The sequence below is a fragment of the Zalophus californianus genome, chromosome 5 (assembly GCF_009762305.2).
Source record: "Zalophus californianus isolate mZalCal1 chromosome 5, mZalCal1.pri.v2, whole genome shotgun sequence".
Lineage (NCBI taxonomy): Eukaryota > Metazoa > Chordata > Mammalia > Carnivora > Otariidae > Zalophus > Zalophus californianus.
In genome coordinates this window covers 141,713,717-141,735,115 of record NC_045599.1, presented here as the reverse complement: position 1 = coordinate 141,735,115, position 21,399 = coordinate 141,713,717, and the positions used below count along the sequence as shown (strand labels likewise).

The 21,399-nt window shown below is 39.6% G+C and overlaps 1 protein-coding gene across 2 annotated transcripts in view; it reads left to right on the top strand.

The window, feature by feature from the left end:
• The window catches only part of FBXL7 (F-box and leucine rich repeat protein 7), a 378,909-nt gene that overhangs the window by 96,198 nt on the left and 261,312 nt on the right, over positions 1-21,399 (top strand). For both annotated transcript variants that reach the window (XM_027606826.2, XM_027606827.2), the window contains exon 2: positions 4,572-4,661. In XM_027606826.2, the coding sequence (XP_027462627.1) occupies positions 4,572-4,661 (90 nt within the window). The remainder of the gene's footprint in view (positions 1-4,571; positions 4,662-21,399) is intronic.

The following is a 21,399-nucleotide window of genomic DNA, read 5'->3' as shown; positions in this document are numbered from 1 at the left end:
CATATCATCTCGTTCATTTCTTCTTGAGTTCCTCCTGTAAATGCCCCAGCCAGAAACATACACCTTTGTCCTGAAGTCACTGGGGAGATGGTTGTGCTTCCAGAAGCAAGGTAGAAACAAAGAGCATGGTAATAGCATCCAAAATGTGAACCCCATTATTCTAAGATTTGTGGAGAATTTCCTAAGTGCTGTATCTGGATTATTTTATTGACTTTTAAAAACAGCCCTAGGAGGCAGGGATGGCTCATTCCCACCCTGTTTATAGCTGAAAAAAACTAACGCATAGAGGGGTTTATTAATTTGCCCAACACTAGTAAATGGTAAATCCAGGTAGGAGCCCTAGCCTCCTGACCCTGGACTGCACTCACTCCAGTCCACATGAAAGCTGTCTACAAGCTGTGGAACCATATGTGATACAAGATTATATACAGGCGATGCTCACTATTTGTGGATTCCATATTTGCAAATTTGTCTACTTGCTAAAATTTATTTTTAACCCCCAAATCAGTACTCACCATGCTTTTGTGGTCATTTACGAACATGAGCGGAGCGGCAAAAAATCTGAATCTCCCAGCGTGCACGTTCCCAGCTGAGGATGAACAAGGTGATACCACCTCTTTGTTTCAGCTTTCATACTATAAATAAGTGTCCTTTTTGCAGTGTATTTAGCACTACATTTTGTGTGTGTGTGTGTGTGTGTGTGTGTGTGTGTGTGTGTGAGTTTTATTGGTGGTTTCACTTCCTAAGGTGACCTTCAAGCCTCATGCTGGAGGGCTGTCTGGTGTTCCGAAGTGTGAGAAGGTTGTGAGGTGCCCCGCATGTATTACTAGGTAAACTTCATTTAAGTTTGGATTATAGCACTGTTGGCCGCAAGTTCAGTGCTGATCAATCAACAGAATATATTATAAGATGTCTTTAAACAGAAACACACGTGAAACAAGATTATGTGTTGATGGGTGGACACAAAATGTTGTGACCAGCAGTAGGCAGAAAGCTAATCCTGCCTTTCCTCTAGAATCCGTGATCCGGCATTGTTAGTTCATTGTTTGTGGTGACTTTGTAGAACATAACTACCATGAATAACAAGAGTAGACTGTATTTCTCTATTATCTTCCTTTCCTTAATTAATTAATTTGTTAAATTTCAGTGTTGTGCTGTCGAAGGCCCATGTTCTCAAAGGGACAAAAATTGGTTCTCAATGGGGGGGAGCGAGAACTCCTTTTTATGTAAAAAGCAGAGATATTCATGGAGCATGTAACAGATGTATAGTATATTGGCCATATTACAACTTTGGTGGATAGTTAGGAAAAAAGTCCCAAAAGTTTCCTCATGGGGGAGGGCAGCAATGAAAACGTGATTGCAAAACATCGCCACAGGGCAGAGTGACTATGTGGTGAAACATTTAAAGTATTTACTAGACTATATGGCACAACGTACATAGTTGTTATTATAAATATCATTTGTTTTTTTTATCTTCTTCCCCTTCTTCATAGACCAGCATTTCTTAAACTGGAGTTGTGGTCCCCTGAGGGGTCTGCATTCTGTTTTCAGACCTGTCTGAGAATTTGCTCTGAAATTTATTTTACTTTGTGCTTTCGTTTTGATGACAATCATAAAAACAATAAATCATTGTATACTGGTTCCCTTTTATAGACGAGTCCTGCCACAAGATTTCATTGTCCAAGTTTACACCTATCTTTTAAGGCAAGAATTCTACTTCAATGCTTATGGGCCAATAAGGAATAAAAGAGGAGCAGATTTAAAGATCGTGAGTGAAACAGTCAGACCGAGTGAAGGCCCGGTGATGTATCATCCTGTTCTGGGTGGAAGGACTCCCGAGTCGGAATGGAGGAAGATGGTGGGCAGGCTGAACCCTCACTGGGGGGGTAGCATGGGTAGGCCCAAACCAAGAGAACGTTGGCTTTAGCAGCAAGTACTGTATTTACATTTTGAAAGGCAATTTAATCTCTCTGCAAAATAACATCATCTGTTAATTCGAATTTTATGGCCTTTCTTGTTTTTGTGTTTAATTCGTTACTTTGTTTTGGTCTTCTTGTTGAATCAGTTAAAGCATATGGAGTTTATTTTTAGCTTTCCATTTGTGCATCACTAAATAACAGTATATTAAAAATAATTTAAGTCTCCATTAGTGGTGAACAGTAATGCTTTTTGCCATATTAAAGGGAGTGTTGCATTACTCAGGTTTGAGGAGTATCGTAATGGACTCATAGAATCACAGACTATTTGAACTGCTGGGAATCACTCAGTCCAATCATCTCTCCTTCCACATTAGGACACTGAGCCTCCTGGATGAGGAACAAGTGAGTGTTCAAGGTCAAAAACAAGAGAGCAGCAGACTGAGGTCAGAGACCACATTGACATACTTCTAACTGCATACCTGGTCCAATATGTCCACTCTGTCTGAAGGTGAACCATGGCAGGCCACAGAAATGGGTTAGATACAAACTAATGGAGAGTTACTGTGTCATCTTGGCTAACTCTCAGGGAGGACGATGTTAAATGGGCAGGGACAACAGTAAGAACAGACTTGTCTCAGAGCCAGAAGTCACTGTGAGCGATGCTCAGTGGTAAAGGGAGACAACAGCCTTTTGACATCACTGCTCAGATGATATCACCCATGAACTCGTGTTGTTCCGGTACTCCCAACATTCACAATCAAATCCCTGAAGCTCATCTGTTCTTTCCTGCTCTGTATTTTGACGTAGGCACACTCCCCCAAACTGGGGTCTGTGCCACTGCGTGGGGAGCACTACTGGGAATGTATTTCTCAGCCACATGTAAGAGTTCCGATCATACCTTGTGAAGTAAAAAGAGCTCATTTGTGATAGAATTGGTTGGTCATTATATTAGTTTTTTCTTGCCACATCACGAATGACCACAAACTTAGCAGCAGCTTAATGCAAGATACGTTTATTATCTCGCAGTTTCCTGGGATCAGAATTCTGGACTTGGACCAGCTGGGAGTTTTGTTCAGGGTCTCACAGAGTTGTGATCAAGACACTGGCCAGTGCCATGCTCTCATTAGAGGCTTGGGTGGGTCCCTGTCCACGCTCACGTGGCTGTTGGCCGAATTCTTTTCCTAGCAGCAGCAGAACTCACACCCGCTTGCTTCTTCAGGGCCAGTGGGCAGGGTCTCTTCTCTAGACTCTTGGAGAGAGCTTACCTATTTAGGCCAGGCCCACCCAGGACAACCTCCCTTTTGATGAAAGTCAACTTGATTAGGAAATTAATTGCATCTGCAAAACCCCCTCACTCTTGCCATATTCTATTGTGTAGAGGCAAGTTACAGGTTCTACCCACACTCGAGGGAACAGATTACCAAGGATATGGGCACCAGCTTAGCCTGTTCAAGTGGCTACAAAAAAATACCATAGACTAGTGGCTTATAACAACAGAAATTTAATTCTTACAGTTCTGGAGGCTGAAAAGTCCAAGAGCAAGGTGTCTGGTGAGAGCCTGCTTCTTGGTTCACAGATGGCTGTCTTTTTCTTATGTCTTCACATGGTGGAAGGGGCCAGGGAGCTCTCAGGGGTCTCTTCTGTTAGGGCACCAGTGCCATTCATGAAGGCTCCCCCCTTATGCTCTAATTCCCTACCAAAGGTTCCACCTCCTAATACCATCCCACTGGGGATTAGGTGAATTGGGGGGTTGGGGGGAACACATTCAATCTGTAGCAGGTACCATGGGAGTTATCTTAGAACTCTGCTCACTGCAGTCACTGATACTTCTCTTACTAGGCAGTGAGTAGGGTTCATATTTGCAGACATTTTGAGAATGTTTAGAAACATTACTGTGTATCTTATTAAAAGTTAGAAGAATAGAAACTCAGCTGTCAGTTGAAGTGAGATTTTTTTATACTAGGGCATGACTGACGTTTTGTGCTGGAGAATTCTTTCTTGTGGGAGCTGTTCTGTGTGTTGTAAGATGTTTGACAGCATCCCTGGCCTCTACCTACTAGGTTCTAGGAGTACATCCTCCCCAGTTGTGACAACTAAAAATGGTACCAGAAATTGCCAAATGCCCCCATGAGGGAAAAAGCACCCCCACTTGATAACTACTGCGTTAGATACATAAGTATTTTTTGTTTTTAAAGAAGAATCTATTAAAACAGGGAATTTGGTTTCTAAGGTGATACCTCTGTTTGGAGCCAGCAGGTCCTTACTACTCGGATAATGCCTCATTCTTAGATGTGCTTTTGTCTTGTGCTGGGAAATGTATAGTTTATAGTTGCAAATAAAAAATTAATACTGTAGATGAGTTTCCCACATGTCCTTTCTTATTCACACGTATGCCAAAATGAGATTATGTTATCATATGTTTTATAATCTTGTCTGAGTTTATAGTCGAGCTATACTGTAATAGGGCTTTAGTTCCACTCTTAAGGGTCAGATATGTAACGCAAGAGGCAAGAAACCTTATAAACTCCCTTCTTGGTATTATGGCTCTTTTCTTGGAAACCAGTGATAATGGCTTGGTATGGGACAGAGTGGAAGGCATGGTCAGTTCTGAAGTTACAAAACTCAAAAGCTGCTCATTCCTGTTTTCTCTAGGCAAAGGCAGCTCAAGCATCTCATCCGACGTGAGTTCAAGTACAGATCACACGCCGACCCAAGCCCAGAAGAATGTGGCTACCAGTGAAGGTAGGCATCTGGTCTTCATTATCTCTCTCCCTGTGTTCACAGTGCAGGCTATTTTTGGAAGACAAATAAAATGTGTGAGTCTCAGTTCTGTTCTACTGAGTGGGAGCATATGAGATTCTTAAAACTGAGAAGGCGGAGGGTGCCCAAGTTGCTTTTTCGTTGCTGTGCTGTTACCTTCTGAGAAAGGGGTTTTCATAGGATTTGAGTGTCTCAATTCTTAGGCAAATGCTGTTATTTCGTGAAAATATAATAGGCAGACTTTTGGGGAGCCTTCATGATGTTATCTGTCTTGTTTTTCAGTGTGGAAAACACTATGATTGTAAAATTCCTGTGCTCTAGTTGAAAGTTCCTGCAAAAACTTTCAAAATTGGAATTCAGGATTTTGACAATGGGAGGGTCACAATCATGTGATTTGTAGAACTTGAATTAACCATTATATGGGAGGAGAAAAGGAGATCTGTTTGATTATTTAAAGGATACATAGAAAGTCTTGCCTCTCAGGACAAAGATCGGCTCCATTGATGTTCTTGATATAGAATTTCACTATATGTAGTAATACATGTTTGAATTAATTGCTCTGCCTAGTCCAGAAGCTTTTGTGTTACTACTTGTTTGCGTGTGGAAATCACTGTTTCTGTGGTGGTTATTTAGTGGAAAGCCGACTCAATGATGGAATTAGTTTTTATTTTAATGTTAAACACAATTGAGTTCTCTTCTGAAGAAGAGCTCCTTCTAAGTTGGTTGTTGAAAGCAGGTCCAGTGTAAGATGTCGATGCCACTTACAATGGAAGGACCCAAGGTGAGGTGACCTTGTGTAGAGCCTGCTTTCTTAAAGTGTGCGGGGTGTGTGGAGGTACATTTCTACGCTCTGTCTTGAGGCTTAACTGAAGCTGCTTGCAATATTGGGAAGCATACCCATGACCTGATGTTGGTCATCTCAGTGTTTGGTTGCTCTTGATCTGCGTGACCGTGTGTGCATGAATGATGAGGGTTGGCCCCTGCTGTGTGTCTTCTCTTTGGCTTTGACTTGGTGTGTTTCAAACAGACTGATATATAAAGAGCTTTTATAATGGGATTATATTCCCTGGCGTTTAATGCGAATAGATCAGGGTGTTCTCCTCAGTGCTGTGAAGCACCAGATAGAATTCCAATTTGAATTTTCTGGCTCTTGATTCAAATATGAGCACTAGGTCATTCTGGAAATTTAGTTAAGGTAACGTGCAAGTCAGGTAAATTGATTCTAGACTTTTGCTTTTGAGGCCTCTGTTCTTAGGAGCCCAACTGGAAATCACTTCAACATAACTTACTTACTTATGGTTCTCTCTAATCAGAAATCTTTGTTTTGTAAGGTGATCACTTCTTTCTACCATGATTTTAGTCACTCTTGTTATAGTCATAGTTTGGCTAATTGGAGTGACTGTGAAAACAGAAAGTTAAAAGTATGTGAAATAATCCCTCTGTGTTTCCCTCTCCAGATTTAAGTTTTTTAAAATCAGAAAATACGAAACTGTATGGGCTCTGTTGTAAGGGTTGGGGGAGGGGACTGCGGGGCTTCATGCGCTAAAAATGTCTTCTTTTTATGCTTCAAAAAAATAACACTATAGGGATTTAAAATTTTCATCTTATTCTGCCTTTTCCTTGTTGGGAAGATTCTTTTGATGCGGGGCTCAGCCAGTGTTGTATACATTTTTGTCACAATGCATTTCCTACCATTCTGAGGGTAAATTCAGGAGGGAAAAATGGGAAAATATGATGTTCATGTGAAACAGAAATTTTAACAACTGGGCTAAATTAATAGGGCATATTTTTTCCAACTCTTAAATGGAAGAACCCCATCTCTATGAAAGATGCTATCCATTTTTTTGCATATCTGCAAAGTTGTGTTTTTTTTTTCTTTACTGTTTGTATGTATGAATCCACTTTGCTACTGTGTTTTAATCAATGGAACTAAAAAAATATTTTAAAATAAATTAGGTGTGGGTGTTACTTCCATAAAAATGTATTCAGGGATGTCTGCTGCGAAATGGTCTCGCTATCAGCCTGGTTTTTCAAGATGGAACACCAGCCAGTGCTCATTTCTCAATGCACAGGTGACAGAGTCCTGGTCTGCCTCTCAGGATTAGGGTGTCATATTCTCTGACCTCCACAAAGTGGGTTTACCCAACAGTAAACCCAATAGTTTGCTCCTACCAGAAAGCACCTACTAGCCACTGTGTGCCAAGAAACAGAAACTGGACACCAGTTTCTTACACATGCTACAGAGGAGCCAATTAAAAAATGCTTCTCTGGTTCTCTTCCCACAGTTTCTAGAACCGTTTTTTTAACCTTGGTTGTTAAGAAAATGTTGGGCGAGTGGTGTAACTGGTTTTCCAGAAGTGATTTGACTACCGTTAGTTTCTTCAGTTCTTTGATCCTCTCAAGAGGACTTTTCACCTCTGACTTTACCAATATCCTCTTCAAGAAACACAGGCAGGATGAAGGTTTGAGTAATACTGATTTCTAAAAATGAGATATATCGTGAAGGACAATATTCAGTTTTCCTGCAGCCTTTGCAAACTGTGGCCATACCTATAATAATAGTTGGGTTGAAAGCCTTGGGGAGCAGAGTTGGACTTGTCCGTGGTGGGCTGGACAGGGAAGGTATGATATCAATTCCTGGGCCTGTGGGGCACGTGTGTGTGTGCATGCGCATGCGTGCACATGCACCTGCACATGTGCTTTTGCGTACAGCCTCCAGGTGACAGCCAATGGCAGAGTTGTCGTCTGTCACTGGGAAGCATGTAAGTAACATATGCGTTGCATGCTGGCGCCTGACCTGAGGACATGGGAGCTGAGGGGAGAGAAGTGCGCCCACATGCCATGCGCCAACCTGGGGCTGGCAGTGGCAATGGGGACTACATATGACAGACACCAGGGATCTGACTAGGGAGATGGTCATGTTCTAAAACTGGATCGTGGTAAAAGTTGCACGACACAGTACATTTGCTTAAAAGTCATTGAAGTAGACACAGGAAATGGGTATTGGAAGCTGCTGCTTCTGCATGACCTTCAGACCTGCATCTAAGTCAGCACAAACTACTTTTCGAAAATGCTGCCTCCCACCTCTGGGAAGAAGTCTTGAACAGTGGTGAGAAGACCCCTTAGGAGCATGGGTCTTGACTGTACAGAGAGCAGGGCTGCTGGCTAAAACTTCTTCTGGGATGCTCTGGCCTCGGGGCCAGCACTGCCCTGAAAGCATCATAAGGAGTCCCTGGACCAGTAGTGTTCACAGCCCCGCACATGGTATCTGGTCAGCGTGGACTTCTCGTAGGTACATACTCTTCTGGAAAGTTCTGGAAGACACGAGAGATGATAGACCCACAAGTTTCTCAAAACTATTTTTTTTTAAGCTTTTCCCAGAGAGGCTCTAACCTCAGCTTGGATTTTAAGTTTTTAGCAACCAAGCCTGATTGATGGTTAAGGCCTCAGTCACATTTATTCATTCTAGGAAGTGTGAGGACTCATGTCCTTGCTGCCTACCGGATGTTCCCACTCATCTACTTTGGGTCATAAGGGTGTTCCCCTAGGCATGGTGGGCACAGACGGTGATGCAGTTCAGTTTTAATCCAACAGAGAATGGTATCCAAAGTCTCATGCAAAATCTTTGTGCATCTTAATTTTGTGAATCTAAAGCCACACCCCTTTTAAAGAATTGGCAGCGTGCAGAGCTTTCTCCTTGATAAATGGTATAGGCTTTCCTAAAAGCCCATTATACTTCTTGTGACAGTTTAAGTTCCTGATTTCCTGACACTGTAGGGGGTTTGGGTTCAAGTGCAGAAGGCTGGAAACATTCCATTTTTCCCAACAAAATCTGCATTCCAGCATTGTAAGCCACAGCTTAATTCTTTCCAGTTGTGTTGCTATTCTTTCTGTTACACTTTTTTCCAGTCTTTCTCGTCCACGGGGTGTTCTCCCTTGTATTGGAAGGAATGGCCTTTGACTTTCAGCTATGAAAGTCACGTCCAGCCCATGGTTAGAATAGAGTACACGGCAGCCAGCCTGAAAAGACTGAAACAGAATCAGTTGGATTGGGTTGGATCAGGAAGAAGCTTCCTAGAAATAATAAGCTCAGCTTGGGCTTTTTTTTCAGAACAGGGTTATGAGGATGTGGTTTTAATGGTGGCATCTCAACAACTCCGACTTCTCTTGAGCTGGGGGAAGGTGACACAGTTCGTTCAAAGGCCAAACGTAATTGGCTGATGAAAAGTCAGTCAGCTTCATCCAGTTGCTCAAGTTCAGATATTGAACTCACTGACAGCACAATTTATAGGTGTGATGGCTTATACATGTTGTTATCAAGCCAGCCAAATATGGAATCATAGAATTTTTCAAGCTACAAAGGCCCTGGCAATTTTCTGATCTAATACACTCGTTTTACAAAGAAATCCCTGCGGCACAGAAAAATAAAGAGATTTGCTCAATATTACACACCTAATAAATTGTTGAGCAGGAGTTTGACACAGTATTGTTTCAGTGAGAGATGGCACAAATCAGGAAAATCATAACCTTTAAAAAAGTTGTTGCCTTCTAAGTGTGAAGCTCTTTAATTCTGTTTTGTCCGCCTGCTAGCTGCCTATTTTGAGCTGGTTGCAGGGAGGAGGTAGGCTGTTCAGAAGAGTTTGAGAAAGACTGAGTTCAAATAGAGCAGTACTTCCAGTGGGAGGAGAGGATCTACTTCAAATGGCAAAAGGATCTCAAGCCGCTTACATAGGTTAGCTTCTCACCTGGAGATGGAAACATTACCTTTAAGTTAGCTCATGATTGTAAAATAGCCTTTCAATAAATTCACTTAATATTGTTTTGTGAAACTGCCCATTTAATTAACTCCCTGAAGGAAATTAATTTTAAAATGTTTCATTTGAGCCATGAGTGAAATGAGTTGATATATAAAGAATTCTTTCCATGGCACCTAAAATCACCACTTTATTTATACAGTCATGGGTTAATATGTTTTCAGTGCCCCAATTAGACCAATTCTAAATGGAGTTATTTCGAAAATGCCCAGGAATCGGGCTTTGTTTTATTCTGTCTTCCTTGTATTACCTTCTTTCTACTTCTTGAGCGTACTTCTCAAACAACATTCACACGTGTCACTCAGGAAGAGATAGATGATGCTTTTAATTCAAGGTAGATTTCATTTCCCTAAACAAAAGCCTTTTTGACCATCCAACAAATTCAACACACATTTTTGGGATACATATTATTTCATGCTGATCCTAGTCTCTCATGAGCATTATTGAGTTCAACTGTTTCATTGTCACATTGCTCTCGAGAAGGAGGTAGACATGTTTTCACTTGGTAGATGACAGTAGGGAAACTGGGAAAGCATCAGTGTGGCCCAAAGTCATGAAAAATTAGTAAAAGGCAACAAAGATGGTTATAGGCACTGAATTCTGAGTAAGATTTTTTCTTAATGCTTGTTTTGTAATTGCCATGTAGAACTATTAAGAATTTCATGCTAATCATTTTTATAAGTTTATATCAAAATATATTTTGAAAGTCCTTATGAGAAGTATCTTTTCAAAAAATCCATAATTGTGTCTCAGTTGTCAGTATTATACATGGAAATGTGGTCTATGTATAGTCTAGAAATGTACTTTAAATTCTTAGTTATTGAAAGCAAATGTCAATATTCCAAGATGCCTTTTTACTAAACTGTTGAAGGGTTAGTTTGCAGGTTCATAACTGTGTCCTTAACATACTGCATCAGACAGACTTAGGGTTTGAAATTGATATTTAAATTAATCATGATATAGGATCTATAGTGCATGTAATATAAAAGTACTGACTAGTTTCATTGCTCCTTGTTACTTTAAAACTGAGCCAAGCAGTTATTCTTTAATTGGAAATGTACACAGGTGGAAGATATCAATCTTAGAGCATGTGCCTTGCAAGACTGGAATTATGCCTCGAAGCAGTCTATTACAATCAAATGGAACTCAATCCATGACATAAGAGAAAACAGAGTAAAAACATATAACATAGGAAGAGGAATAAAAAGTACAGAAGTGGAGAAAGTAAATGGCATAGAAAAAGTGTCTTTAAAGATAGTGATAAGATGACTTTTATTCAAACTGGAAGGGTGGTTTTGGGGGACCTTATGGGTGGGAGAGATCCTAAAATCAGAAAGGTGCTGTTAGGAGCTTTTACTCTGTATATAAAGAAGGTGATGACTGATTATAAAGATTTGTTTTGCCTTTAAAAATTAAATTGCAGGGGCGCCTGGGTGGCTCAGTCGTTAAGTGTCTGCCATTGGCTCAGGTCATGATCCCAGGGTCCTGGGATCGAGCCCCACATCGGGTTCCCTGCTCGGCAGGGGGCCTGCTTCTCCCTCTCCCACTCCCCCTGCTTGTGTTCCCTCTCTCGCTGTGTCTTTCTCTGTCAAATAAATAAATAAAATCTTTAAAAAAAATTAAATTGCAAGCTTAACTATTTCTGAAAATTTCAGGATTATTTAGGAAAACCTTACAAGGCTTTAGCTGTTGAAGCTTAATGTGTTTTGGTAATTAACAAGTCACTGCTTCATGGCCAAGTTTCTAACTACTGCCTAATTGTAAGTTAGGTGACTTTTGAAAAACTGCACCAATTACACTGGGTGATTTGAGCGTAATATAGATTCAGTGTGCCCAATTTAATAAAGAAGTCAAATTTGAATTTGAGGATTAGTTTAAGCAGTGGAACACTCATCACCTTGGTATCCACAAAATTGTTATGTAAGCCTAAAAATGTGTAATGAAACCTTAAATACCATCTCAGACTCAAGAACTAAGTTTAATTTCTTAAAGGAGTCATCTTCCAAAATGAATCATCCAGAATGGCAAAAATGTCATTTAATAGTCTCAGAAGGAAATTAGGTTTCTGTACATGAGTGTGTGTGTGTGTGTGTGTGTGTGTGTGTGTGTGTGTGTGTGTGTGTGTGTTTAAGGACATCTTAAAGTAGTACTTAATTGAGACATTCGGCGTCTGTCAGTGCCTTTAGTAGAGTTAGGAGAGAAAACATTAGATTTTAACATTCTAATCCCATGGGCAAAATTATTCTGTGTTTCTCTCACTTCCATTCTGTCATTTGCAAAAAACACTCATTAAATAATTGATAGATTTCAGCCATAGACATTCTAGTTCACCTAAATACAACTAAGGGTATTTGTAGTGAAGGCTTGGATCATTTCTAAGATATCTTTCCAGTAATCTCAGTAATCTAATTCAATGGAAATTTATTAAAGGATGTAAATCTAGGTTTAAATATATTTGTTTAGGCACTTACGGGGAAACTACAAAATGTATGTCAGTCACAGATTGGTAGCACAGAGAATGACCCCTCAGCCATGTTTTCTTCTCCCTGAAGAATTTTCAAAACTAATTTTGGGTTTAATTTAATGGATTTAAGTGGGGCATCTACCCTGCAGCTCCTGAGTCCCCATCATTCTCTGTTGCCATAACCAAGCATCTTTCACAATATTGCCGTTAGCTATTTGGCTCCTGATGGAATTTGATTTTATGGCAAGACCCACTGCTGCCAGAACCTTAGCAATTACTAGGGGCCGATAAACACTGTGAATCCGTTCAGTAGTAATTCAGGGTGGTATAAGAGTGTGTCCTGACAAGTGGTCTGAAGAGGAAGGGAGAGAGGCATGGGTTGGAGCAGTTGGGAAAGGTGTCAGGGCAGCTTGGGACTTGGCTTCTCCTGTGTGGACAGAAGGTGGGAGGGTGGAGAGGAAGATAGCATGGTGTGTAAGGTTGTGAGGCCTTTGGAAAAATCCATCTGGGTTCATGTGGGGAAAAGTGGAGGTTCCTAACGGGACCCCTTCTTGACAACATTGAATACATTCCCAAAGTGTTTTGAACATCCAGTTTTTCACTACAATATTTAGTTACAGAGTAGTTGCACATTCTTTGTACTATGTCAGTGACAAATAGGCCAGCGCTCTATGACATTTTATGCCCACCACCTTTCTTTGGGATGCTTGGAGTGTTTTATACTAAAAGGCTGACTTCTGAGCTCATCAAAGGCAAAAAGGGCATATGGAAGGGGTTGGGGACAAACATTTTAGAAAGAGTAACCTGATACTGGAAATATTTGCCCTTTACAGTCATGGACACAGTCTGACCTTAAAAATCAGGTTAACACGTCTGTTTACTTCCTCTTTGACTAGGAAATAACTTCCTGAGGATAAACTAACTTCCTCAGGAAGTCCCAGGCTTCCCAAGGCTGTTAGGCTGATTAACAAATAATGAGAGAAAAGCACTTTAGCTGTAAGTCTGTTCCTTTATATTCCATATACTTAAAAATGTAGAAAATCCCCCTTATGGAGGGAATAATCTACAAGTAATTTAGATACTATTTGTGATCGTTAAGAAGTGATTGAGGAATTGTGGGAAGCAGATATTAGTACAGTTTATCATTGTAAATGTAACTAGGAAACTTTTGTTGTTTATAACTGCTGCTGCCTTCCAAGGTGGGGTGGGCCACCTGCTACACTGAAGGACATTTGTTCTGCCAGATAACTGTATGTGTTTGAACATGTGAGTTTTCTGATGTGGGCTTCAGGAAACCAGATTTCTCTGCACAGTGGAGAGATTCTGAGCTGAGACACAGTAGGTATCCAGGAGATTGAAGAAGGAGATTGAAGAAGAGATGGTGGAGGTGGAACTGGGGAGATGGGGAGATTTTTTGTTGTTGTTGTTTGTTTGTTTTTGTTTTGCTTTTTAAGTAGGGTCCATGCCCAGCATGGAGCCCAACACTGGGCTTGAACTCTCAAACCTGAGATTGAGACCTGAGCTGAGATCAAGAGTTGGATGCTCAACTGAATGAGCCACTCAGGTACCCCTGGGGAGATGTTTTAACATCTTGGATGGTAGTGGCTCCCAAGGTGACACCACTTTCCTGTGTCACTAAAAATCCTTAGTCCATCTTTAGTAAACTCACAAAGTGCTTGGAAGGGAGTGGATTTCCTATAGAAATCAGGGAAGGGCTGAATTTTGAGACTGTCCACTTGGATTCCTTGTAGTCACTTGACTTATGCAAATACAACAAAAGCCAACTGATGAAGAATCCATCAATTAGCACTCCCTTACTATTACAGTTTGCACAAATTTAAGCATTCTGTTATGCTTCTGTTCTGTTGTATATAATGATATTCTGTATAACATATTAACTTAATGCAATTTATATTAACTTTTATCTTTTAAGTCTGATAATGAACTCACATTGTTCCAACTATTAATGATTATTATTCTCTTCTTGATGCTTGATTTTTCACAACTTCTTCTACAGAAAAACTTTAAGCATCTTCTTTGTCCTTCTAGCACTGTCCTTCAGGCTATAAAAACACCGTTGCTTTCTGGCCACAAAAGAATGTTGCAAGTCCATTTTTTTGTTTTGTTTTGTTTTGTTCCTGCCCAAGATACAGAATCAGTCATGCCCAATGGGATTTTTTTTTTTTTTTAACGGGGAAACATTTTCAGGATGTAAATCTGGGAGTGAAGCAAAAGACTCCTGCTGCTATGGGCTCACTTTTAATAAAGTTGGATCTGGAGAAAATATATTTTTAAGGTACCAGTACACATTGATTTTATCAGTTTATAAAATTGTATGTTATAAATTCTTGCGCTATACTGATATTCTAACAGTATGAAATTTCATTTGCCACTAAGACTTTCTACTATTCAGCAACCAAAGATATAACTTAAGTTGGGCCCTCTCCATCAGATCTTCAAATATACCCAGACATGTCTGATCTTTTAGCAGGGACAAGTAATAGGCTACAGCTCAATCAACATACCCACTGCATGAGTTATGTGCATGCTTTCAGTTGATAGGTCTATAGTGTCATCCCTGCAATTGCTTGACTCCTTTGAGGAAGGAACAGTGTTTTATCCCCCTTTGTATGCCAAGTGGCTACCACAGTGACTGCCCTACAATAAACATTGAAACATGTTTATTAAGTCAATGAATGGGTTCAGATTCTAAGAAGGAAAAGCCCTCTTGGTTAATTTTTCCAGCTGTAGTCATAAAGACTATGACATCAAAAGCTGTGCAAATCCAAAGTAATATATGAGAGCTACAGTTACTTTTTAGAAAAAAGAATAACGCTATTCCTTAGGAAAACTTGAAGCACATCATGGGAACGTTAGCTATCGATTTGCTTTTAGTTGCCTTTTGCGTTAAGGGAAAAAACAACTTCTTTAAGCAGAAGAGACATGTCAGAAGGAGGAAGATACTTGGAACAGAAGATAGTTCTGGTTTCTGTGTTTTCATTTGTTTCAACATTTTTAAACCAAAAGTTTGTTGTCTATTGAATATTAGGTCTATAAATAACCCGTTTTTGTCAGAAAAGTTTTTAACATTTTAGATCACCAAGTGAGATAAACTTAGAAATACAAAATTCTAGAGCTATTCAGCCTCTGTACCTCAATTTTAAGGGTAGAGGAAAAATATTCTTTACCCCTAACCAATTTAATTTTATTAAACCTCTTTTTAATCTTTTTAAACCTCAGTACATTGAATTATTTCAATTCTTCACTTACTGGTATGTCAAAATATCAAATTAGAGCCTGCGGTTTTTTAACTGATGAAATTGGAGAAGTAAGTTTCATTTTATTGGCCCAAAATATGGCTGAATTGGTCAGTTAATAAATGTGTTCGTTTTTTTTTTTTTTTGGAGGGGGGGAGGTTGGTTCACTGATTTGTTAAGAAGAAATGTTAGGAAAAGAATTCCTAAAGGAGAATATAATATTGTTATATCCCCTTTTTGAAAGCATTATCCTAGAACCAACCTTGACCTCAGATTATCTTTTGCAAGCTATATTCTGTTTCGTAGAAAGTGGGAAACTGTGAAGTTCATGTTTTGTTTAGCTGGGTTGGAACTGGTCAGTGCAGAGATTAGGGAATGATTTCACTCAATCTCAGAGATTTACAAAGAGCTAAATTCTGGTAATGGATGCATTTGGAAAATGAAGGTGGAGGTTGAACTCTGCATTTAATATGAACGAGAGGGGGAAACAAAAAGCTGTGTAATAAAAATTTTGTAACTTTTGTTATTTACTCCCCATTTATGGGTGATACAAGTTACTTAGCCTTAATTTTCTTCTCTGTAAACTAGGAATAATAATATTCTCTACTTCATGTGTTGGTTTTGAGGAGTAAATTTAAAAATTTTATGCAGTGTGAGTCCCTGTGAATATTATCTGGTTGAATTTCATCAGCTTACTCACAGTTACTTGATGTGGGTTCCATATCCTACCCTGTTCAGGGACAGGAAAATGTTGTATGGAAAAATCACCCTTAAATGAATTCAACATAATTCCACTGGAAATCTCAATAAGATTTTAATTTTGAAACTTGACCAAACTCTACTTTCTCTACCTGGAAGAATAAGTCCGACATCTATAAGTACCTACCACATGTGGATACTGAATTCAATTCAATTACATATGTACGACATTGTGTATGTTGAATCACTTAGTATGTTGAACGCATTTGTTGAGTATTGAATACATGTACATATGAGGATATCCAGGGAAATTTTGGCAACGAGTAATGAGAGTAACATATCCTTAGTGTCATGAAAATATATTACACATTTACAAATGCTGAAGAAGTGTGGTATGGTAGAGCTTGGTGTAATGGAACAGAGAGTTCAGGGTAGACTTAGTTATATACGGGAGTTTAAGGTATAATAAGGATGGCATCATAAACGGATAAGGGAGAGAAGCCTTGTCAATACATCCTCACAGGAAAATCAGCTTCTCATTTTAAAGAAAAGGAACATGGGCAACCTAATGTGTTCCTGATGCCAAAATAAATTCTGAATGGATGGAAGATTTAAATGTTCAAATTAAATGTAGATGAATTGTTTTATGATCTCAAGGTAGAAGAACCTTTTAAAGCATGAAAAAGGGAATTGTCATAAAGTTAAAGAAGGCCACCAGCACATGCACGGAGAAGTACATGCTCTAGAGGATAGGGAAAGATCTTTCCATTGTCAAACATGTGTTTGTTTTTTCATTGAGCAAGTTCAACACTGGTCTCTTTTTTTATTGCTGGACTTCTTGAAGCTGTTGATGTGTTAGTGTATGTTGTTAATTTTCAAGCAGTATATTTTATTTTGCAAACTTTTTTTTTTATCCTTACAACCAGGAAATGTTTATACATGTGAATCAAGAGCCTTAAAATATGTGTACACACTTTGACCTAGGGATTTCGCACTAGGAAATCACCTTGAAAAATCTAAATTTTAACTGTAGATATATGCTTCTTAATTTTTATAGCATAAAAACATTGGTAAAATATTTCATTGAGACATTTATATGTCAAAGACCTGTTTAGGTATTAAAAACATGTTCACAGTGTTTCATGATATGGGAAAATGTTTATGAAAAATGCACATTATGAAGCAGCGTTTCCTATGATTTCCACAAATAGGATTATATTTGAAGAGGAAGAAGACTGAGGGGGACATGTTTCAGGGTGTTATGAGTGGTTATCACTGAGTGACAGAATTACGGATTATTTTTATTTTGGGTGTTTTCCAATATTGTCTAACTTCCCATGGCGAAGAGGTAATTAACAAGTTGGAAATGTCTTTTTTTAAGAGCTGAAAATGTCTCTTTCACTAGTTGTTTTTGGAATTTCGTTGAATGTGATGTGATAAAAGTTTCAATTATTTGATTTTTTTTCATGATTAAGGTTTATGGATAAAAATTAACCTTGCTATTTCTTATCCCTGGTACCCAATATGCATTCAGCACCCATCTGTGCACTGATTGATTGCTTTCATGGTTTTCTTTATACTCAATTTTAAAAGACTCTTCTTAAACTTAAGAACTTAAAACTTCTTTCCGTTAGTTGAATGTAGTTCCAGCACAATTTTTCTTTTTTCTATACCTTTATAGAGTAAGGTATATCTAATACCTTGCATATATTCTGATTCATTCTGTATTCATTTACTCAGGGATATTTTCACTCACCAAAGTTTACTGAATGTCAGATACTATTCTTGGGGAATGGGGACTCCTTTGTGAGCCAAACAGACACAGACCTGACCTTCTGGAATTTTTCATCTTATAGAGACACAGATACTACAGAAATTAAAAATAAATTATATTCCAAGAATGCCTTCTTTAGTACATACCTAGAAATAGAAACTTAAACTGAGGCCTGAATGATGAACAGGAATTAGCAAGGTAAATATCTGGGTGAACATTTGTATGTGGGGAGGTGTCATGGCAGGGAGAGTGGGGTTCTGGTTATCTCATATTGCATAACAAATTACCCTAAAACAATGCAGTTTCTTACGGCTGCTGTAAAAAGTACCACTAGTTTAGTGGCTTCATGTAACACAAATCTGTGATCTTACAGTTCTGAAGGTCAGAAGCTCTAAATGAGTCTCCGGTGGCTAAAATCAAGGTGTTGGTAGGGCTGTTTCTTCTGGAAGCTCTAGGGGAATCCATTCCTTGCTCTAGTCCATCTTGGTTCATGGTCCCTTCATCATCAAAGCCAGCACCATAACATTTTCAATTCTCTCTCTCTGATCCTTCTGTTTCCCTGTTGTGAGGATTAGTTTGGACCCACCCAGATATTCCAGGATTATCCCACCATCTCAAGGTCTTTAACTTAATCACATCTACCAAGTCGTTTTTATCAGGTAGTAACAGTTCACGTTTCTGGGGACTAGGACATGGACATCTTTGGGGAAACCATTATTCTGCCTTTGACATTTATTTACTTAAAACCCCAACCATTTTATTGTATCTCACATTCCTTTTTCCAAAGAGAAACTTGGGTGGGGCTTGGCTGTAATTCTTCTGTTCCATGTGGCATGGACCGAGGCTACTGGTGGCATTCTGCTGACGGATAGGCTGGTCTACAAGATGAACAGTGTGCGCCTGCACCTTGCCTACGATGGCTGGACTGTCAGTTGGAGAGCCCACAGGTGACCTCTCTGGCAGGATGGTTTCAGGGTAATTGGATGCCTTACATGGTTGCTCAGGGTTCCAGAAAGAGTATCTCTAGAGAGAGGAAGTGGGAAGGGTGATGGGTGGGGGAATGGGGTAACTGGGTGATGGGCATTAAGGAGGGTACTTGATGTAATGAGCACTGGGTGTCATATGTAACTGATGAATCATTACATTCTACCTCTGAAACTGATACACACTATATGTTAATTAACTTGAATTTAAATAAAAATTTTTAAAAAAGAGACAGGAAGTGGAAGCTGCCAGTTTCTTATGGCCTGGGTTCTGAAATTAGCACAGCTTCGCTTCTGCCATATTGTATTAGTCACACCATTACAGAACCACTCAGATTTGAGGGTGGGGGACACGGAGTCCTCCATTTCATGCACAAATGTTGATGTATTTGCAGCTATTTTGAATCACTAGGGTGGATGGGTAGTGGCGCAGGATTCCATGAAGAGGGATGAGATGTGGGAATGCCTTGGACCTGGAGGGACCTTTAGGCTTCTCTGAACCATGGCTCCTGTGTATTTGCAACACAATGACAGAGGAGAGCTGACACTGGATGAGTAGTAAGACCTTCTAGACCACATGCAGGTTATGGGTTTATTCTAAACAGTGAGGAGAAGCCCCTGAGGACTTTGAGCAGGGACAGATCTGCTGTGACTGCTAGGTGATCTGGGCAGTGGGCAGTGAGGGAAGCCCATGAGAAGTCAGTTGTGGGCCTAGTCAGAAATAACAGGAGTAGCTTATGGTAGAGGAGTGATAAAGTGAGGATAGTGATGGTCTGTGAACTCTTTGTCTATATCGAGGTCAATATGGAAATTGAGAGTGATTGGAATCCTTTATAACAACTTGATGGGCTGCAGCATCCGGAGGAATGAGCATGGGCTTGTATTTTTTATATTGGAGGGGGTTGCTTTTTTTAACTTTTATTTTTCCTCTTCATTTTTGTTGCATTTTAGTATATTCATTAAGAATTTGAGATTTGAAAAAATACTGGTCTTTTCCAACTCATAGGTTGAGAAACTCACCCTTCCTAGAACGCAGTCTCTTACCATAGCACACCTTGTGGCTCTCTTGGGTGCCCTGGACTCTCCTCATGAAAAGAAACACCTCCAGCTTGTCAGTATTTATTTGTCATACTTGCATTTTAGAATTAAGTGTTCTCTGGTTGCATTAGCCATGGAAGACTTCTTGCTCACAGTAACAGGGGCCAACTGGTGGTTGGCAAATGTTAGAAAACATAGATTAAAACAAGGAATCCTTAAAAATGAGTATGTAGGCTGTAAATATTTCCATTAACTCAAAACATATTCACTCGTTTTCTAGTCTTTTGAAGTTCGGTTAAAACCTTCTGTTTGAATATTTGGCTACTGATTGGAGTTCTGCAGTATGTTTCCTTGCATGGATCACAGAGCAGTAGATCCTTTATAATTTTCGGTGTTGTTGCCTTTCAATTTAGCAGGATGAAATATATTTTTATTTTCTCAAAAGTAACAGATCTAATAGAAAGGGGAGGAATACAATCTGATTTTACAATCTAAAAGTGTTATGTCACATACTTAATCAGAAAGCCACAAGATTTTAAATTAGAAATAGTGCATTTTCATTATGGTAAAAGGAGAAAGAAGCAGAAATGGTTCATTTTTGCTGTACTGAATGCATGGATGACACACCCTTCTATCTTGGCAGAGAGAAGAGAGATGTGTGATGGGTCTCTCGGCTCCTCAAATGTTCTAATTCTCATTCTGCTAATTAAGAGCAGCTGATAAATTTAGATACTCCTTACTGGTGGTTTTATATTTCAGAAATTAGAAAAAGTAATGGTGGGAAAGCTTATAAAATATAAAAATCAAAAATGAAATTTTGATGATATAATTGACACCATCTCCCATGAGCAGAAATTGGAGCCGATGTGAATGGATCTTTTTTGAGGTCAGATTTTAAAGCCCGTATAAAACAGATAAAGACCGGCACATAATCAAGGGGAAAGTAATATCAAATCTTTAGGAATAGTATCAGTAGGAGTAGCATGGCAAGTGAGCTGAGATGGACAAAAACGAAAAGGCAGAAAACTGCACAAAGTCATGTTGTTCAAAGTTATGTAGGAACGTGAAGTGGAGGGGTGCCTGGGTGGCTCAGTCAGTTAAGTGTCTGCCTTTGGCTCAGGTCATGATCCCACGGTCGTGGGATCGAGCCCCACATAGGGCTCCCTGCTCAGCAGGGAGTCTGCTTCTTCCTCTCCTTCTGCCCCTCCCCCTCACTTGTGTGTATGCGCGCGTGCTCTCTCTCTCTCTCAAATAAATAAAGTCTTAAAAAGAAAAAATAAGTTGAAGTGGGAAGCATGCCAAAGAAAGCATAAAGCAATGACAGGTGACAGTATCATTGAACAGGTGACCTAGGGAGTGTAGAAGGACACAGATGCTGGAACCAGTTCTTTCAATAGCAAGGAGCTTGTCTTCATAAATACCGAAAGGCATAAATGAGAGCAACAGGTAGCCACTCTCAGTGCTTACTATGTGCTAGGCATGGTCACGGTTCTAAGTGCATTACATATATGAACTCATTTAACCGTAACACCAGTGAGGCACGTACTATTATTATAACCACGTTAGGAGTGAGAGGCAGGGAGCAAGACTAATTTGTTCAGAATGGTGTGGCTACTAAGTGCCTTGAACTAAAGCATCTTTTTTCTGGACTCCCTTCTTCTGAGTAGGGCTGTGTGATTCAAAATGGAAGC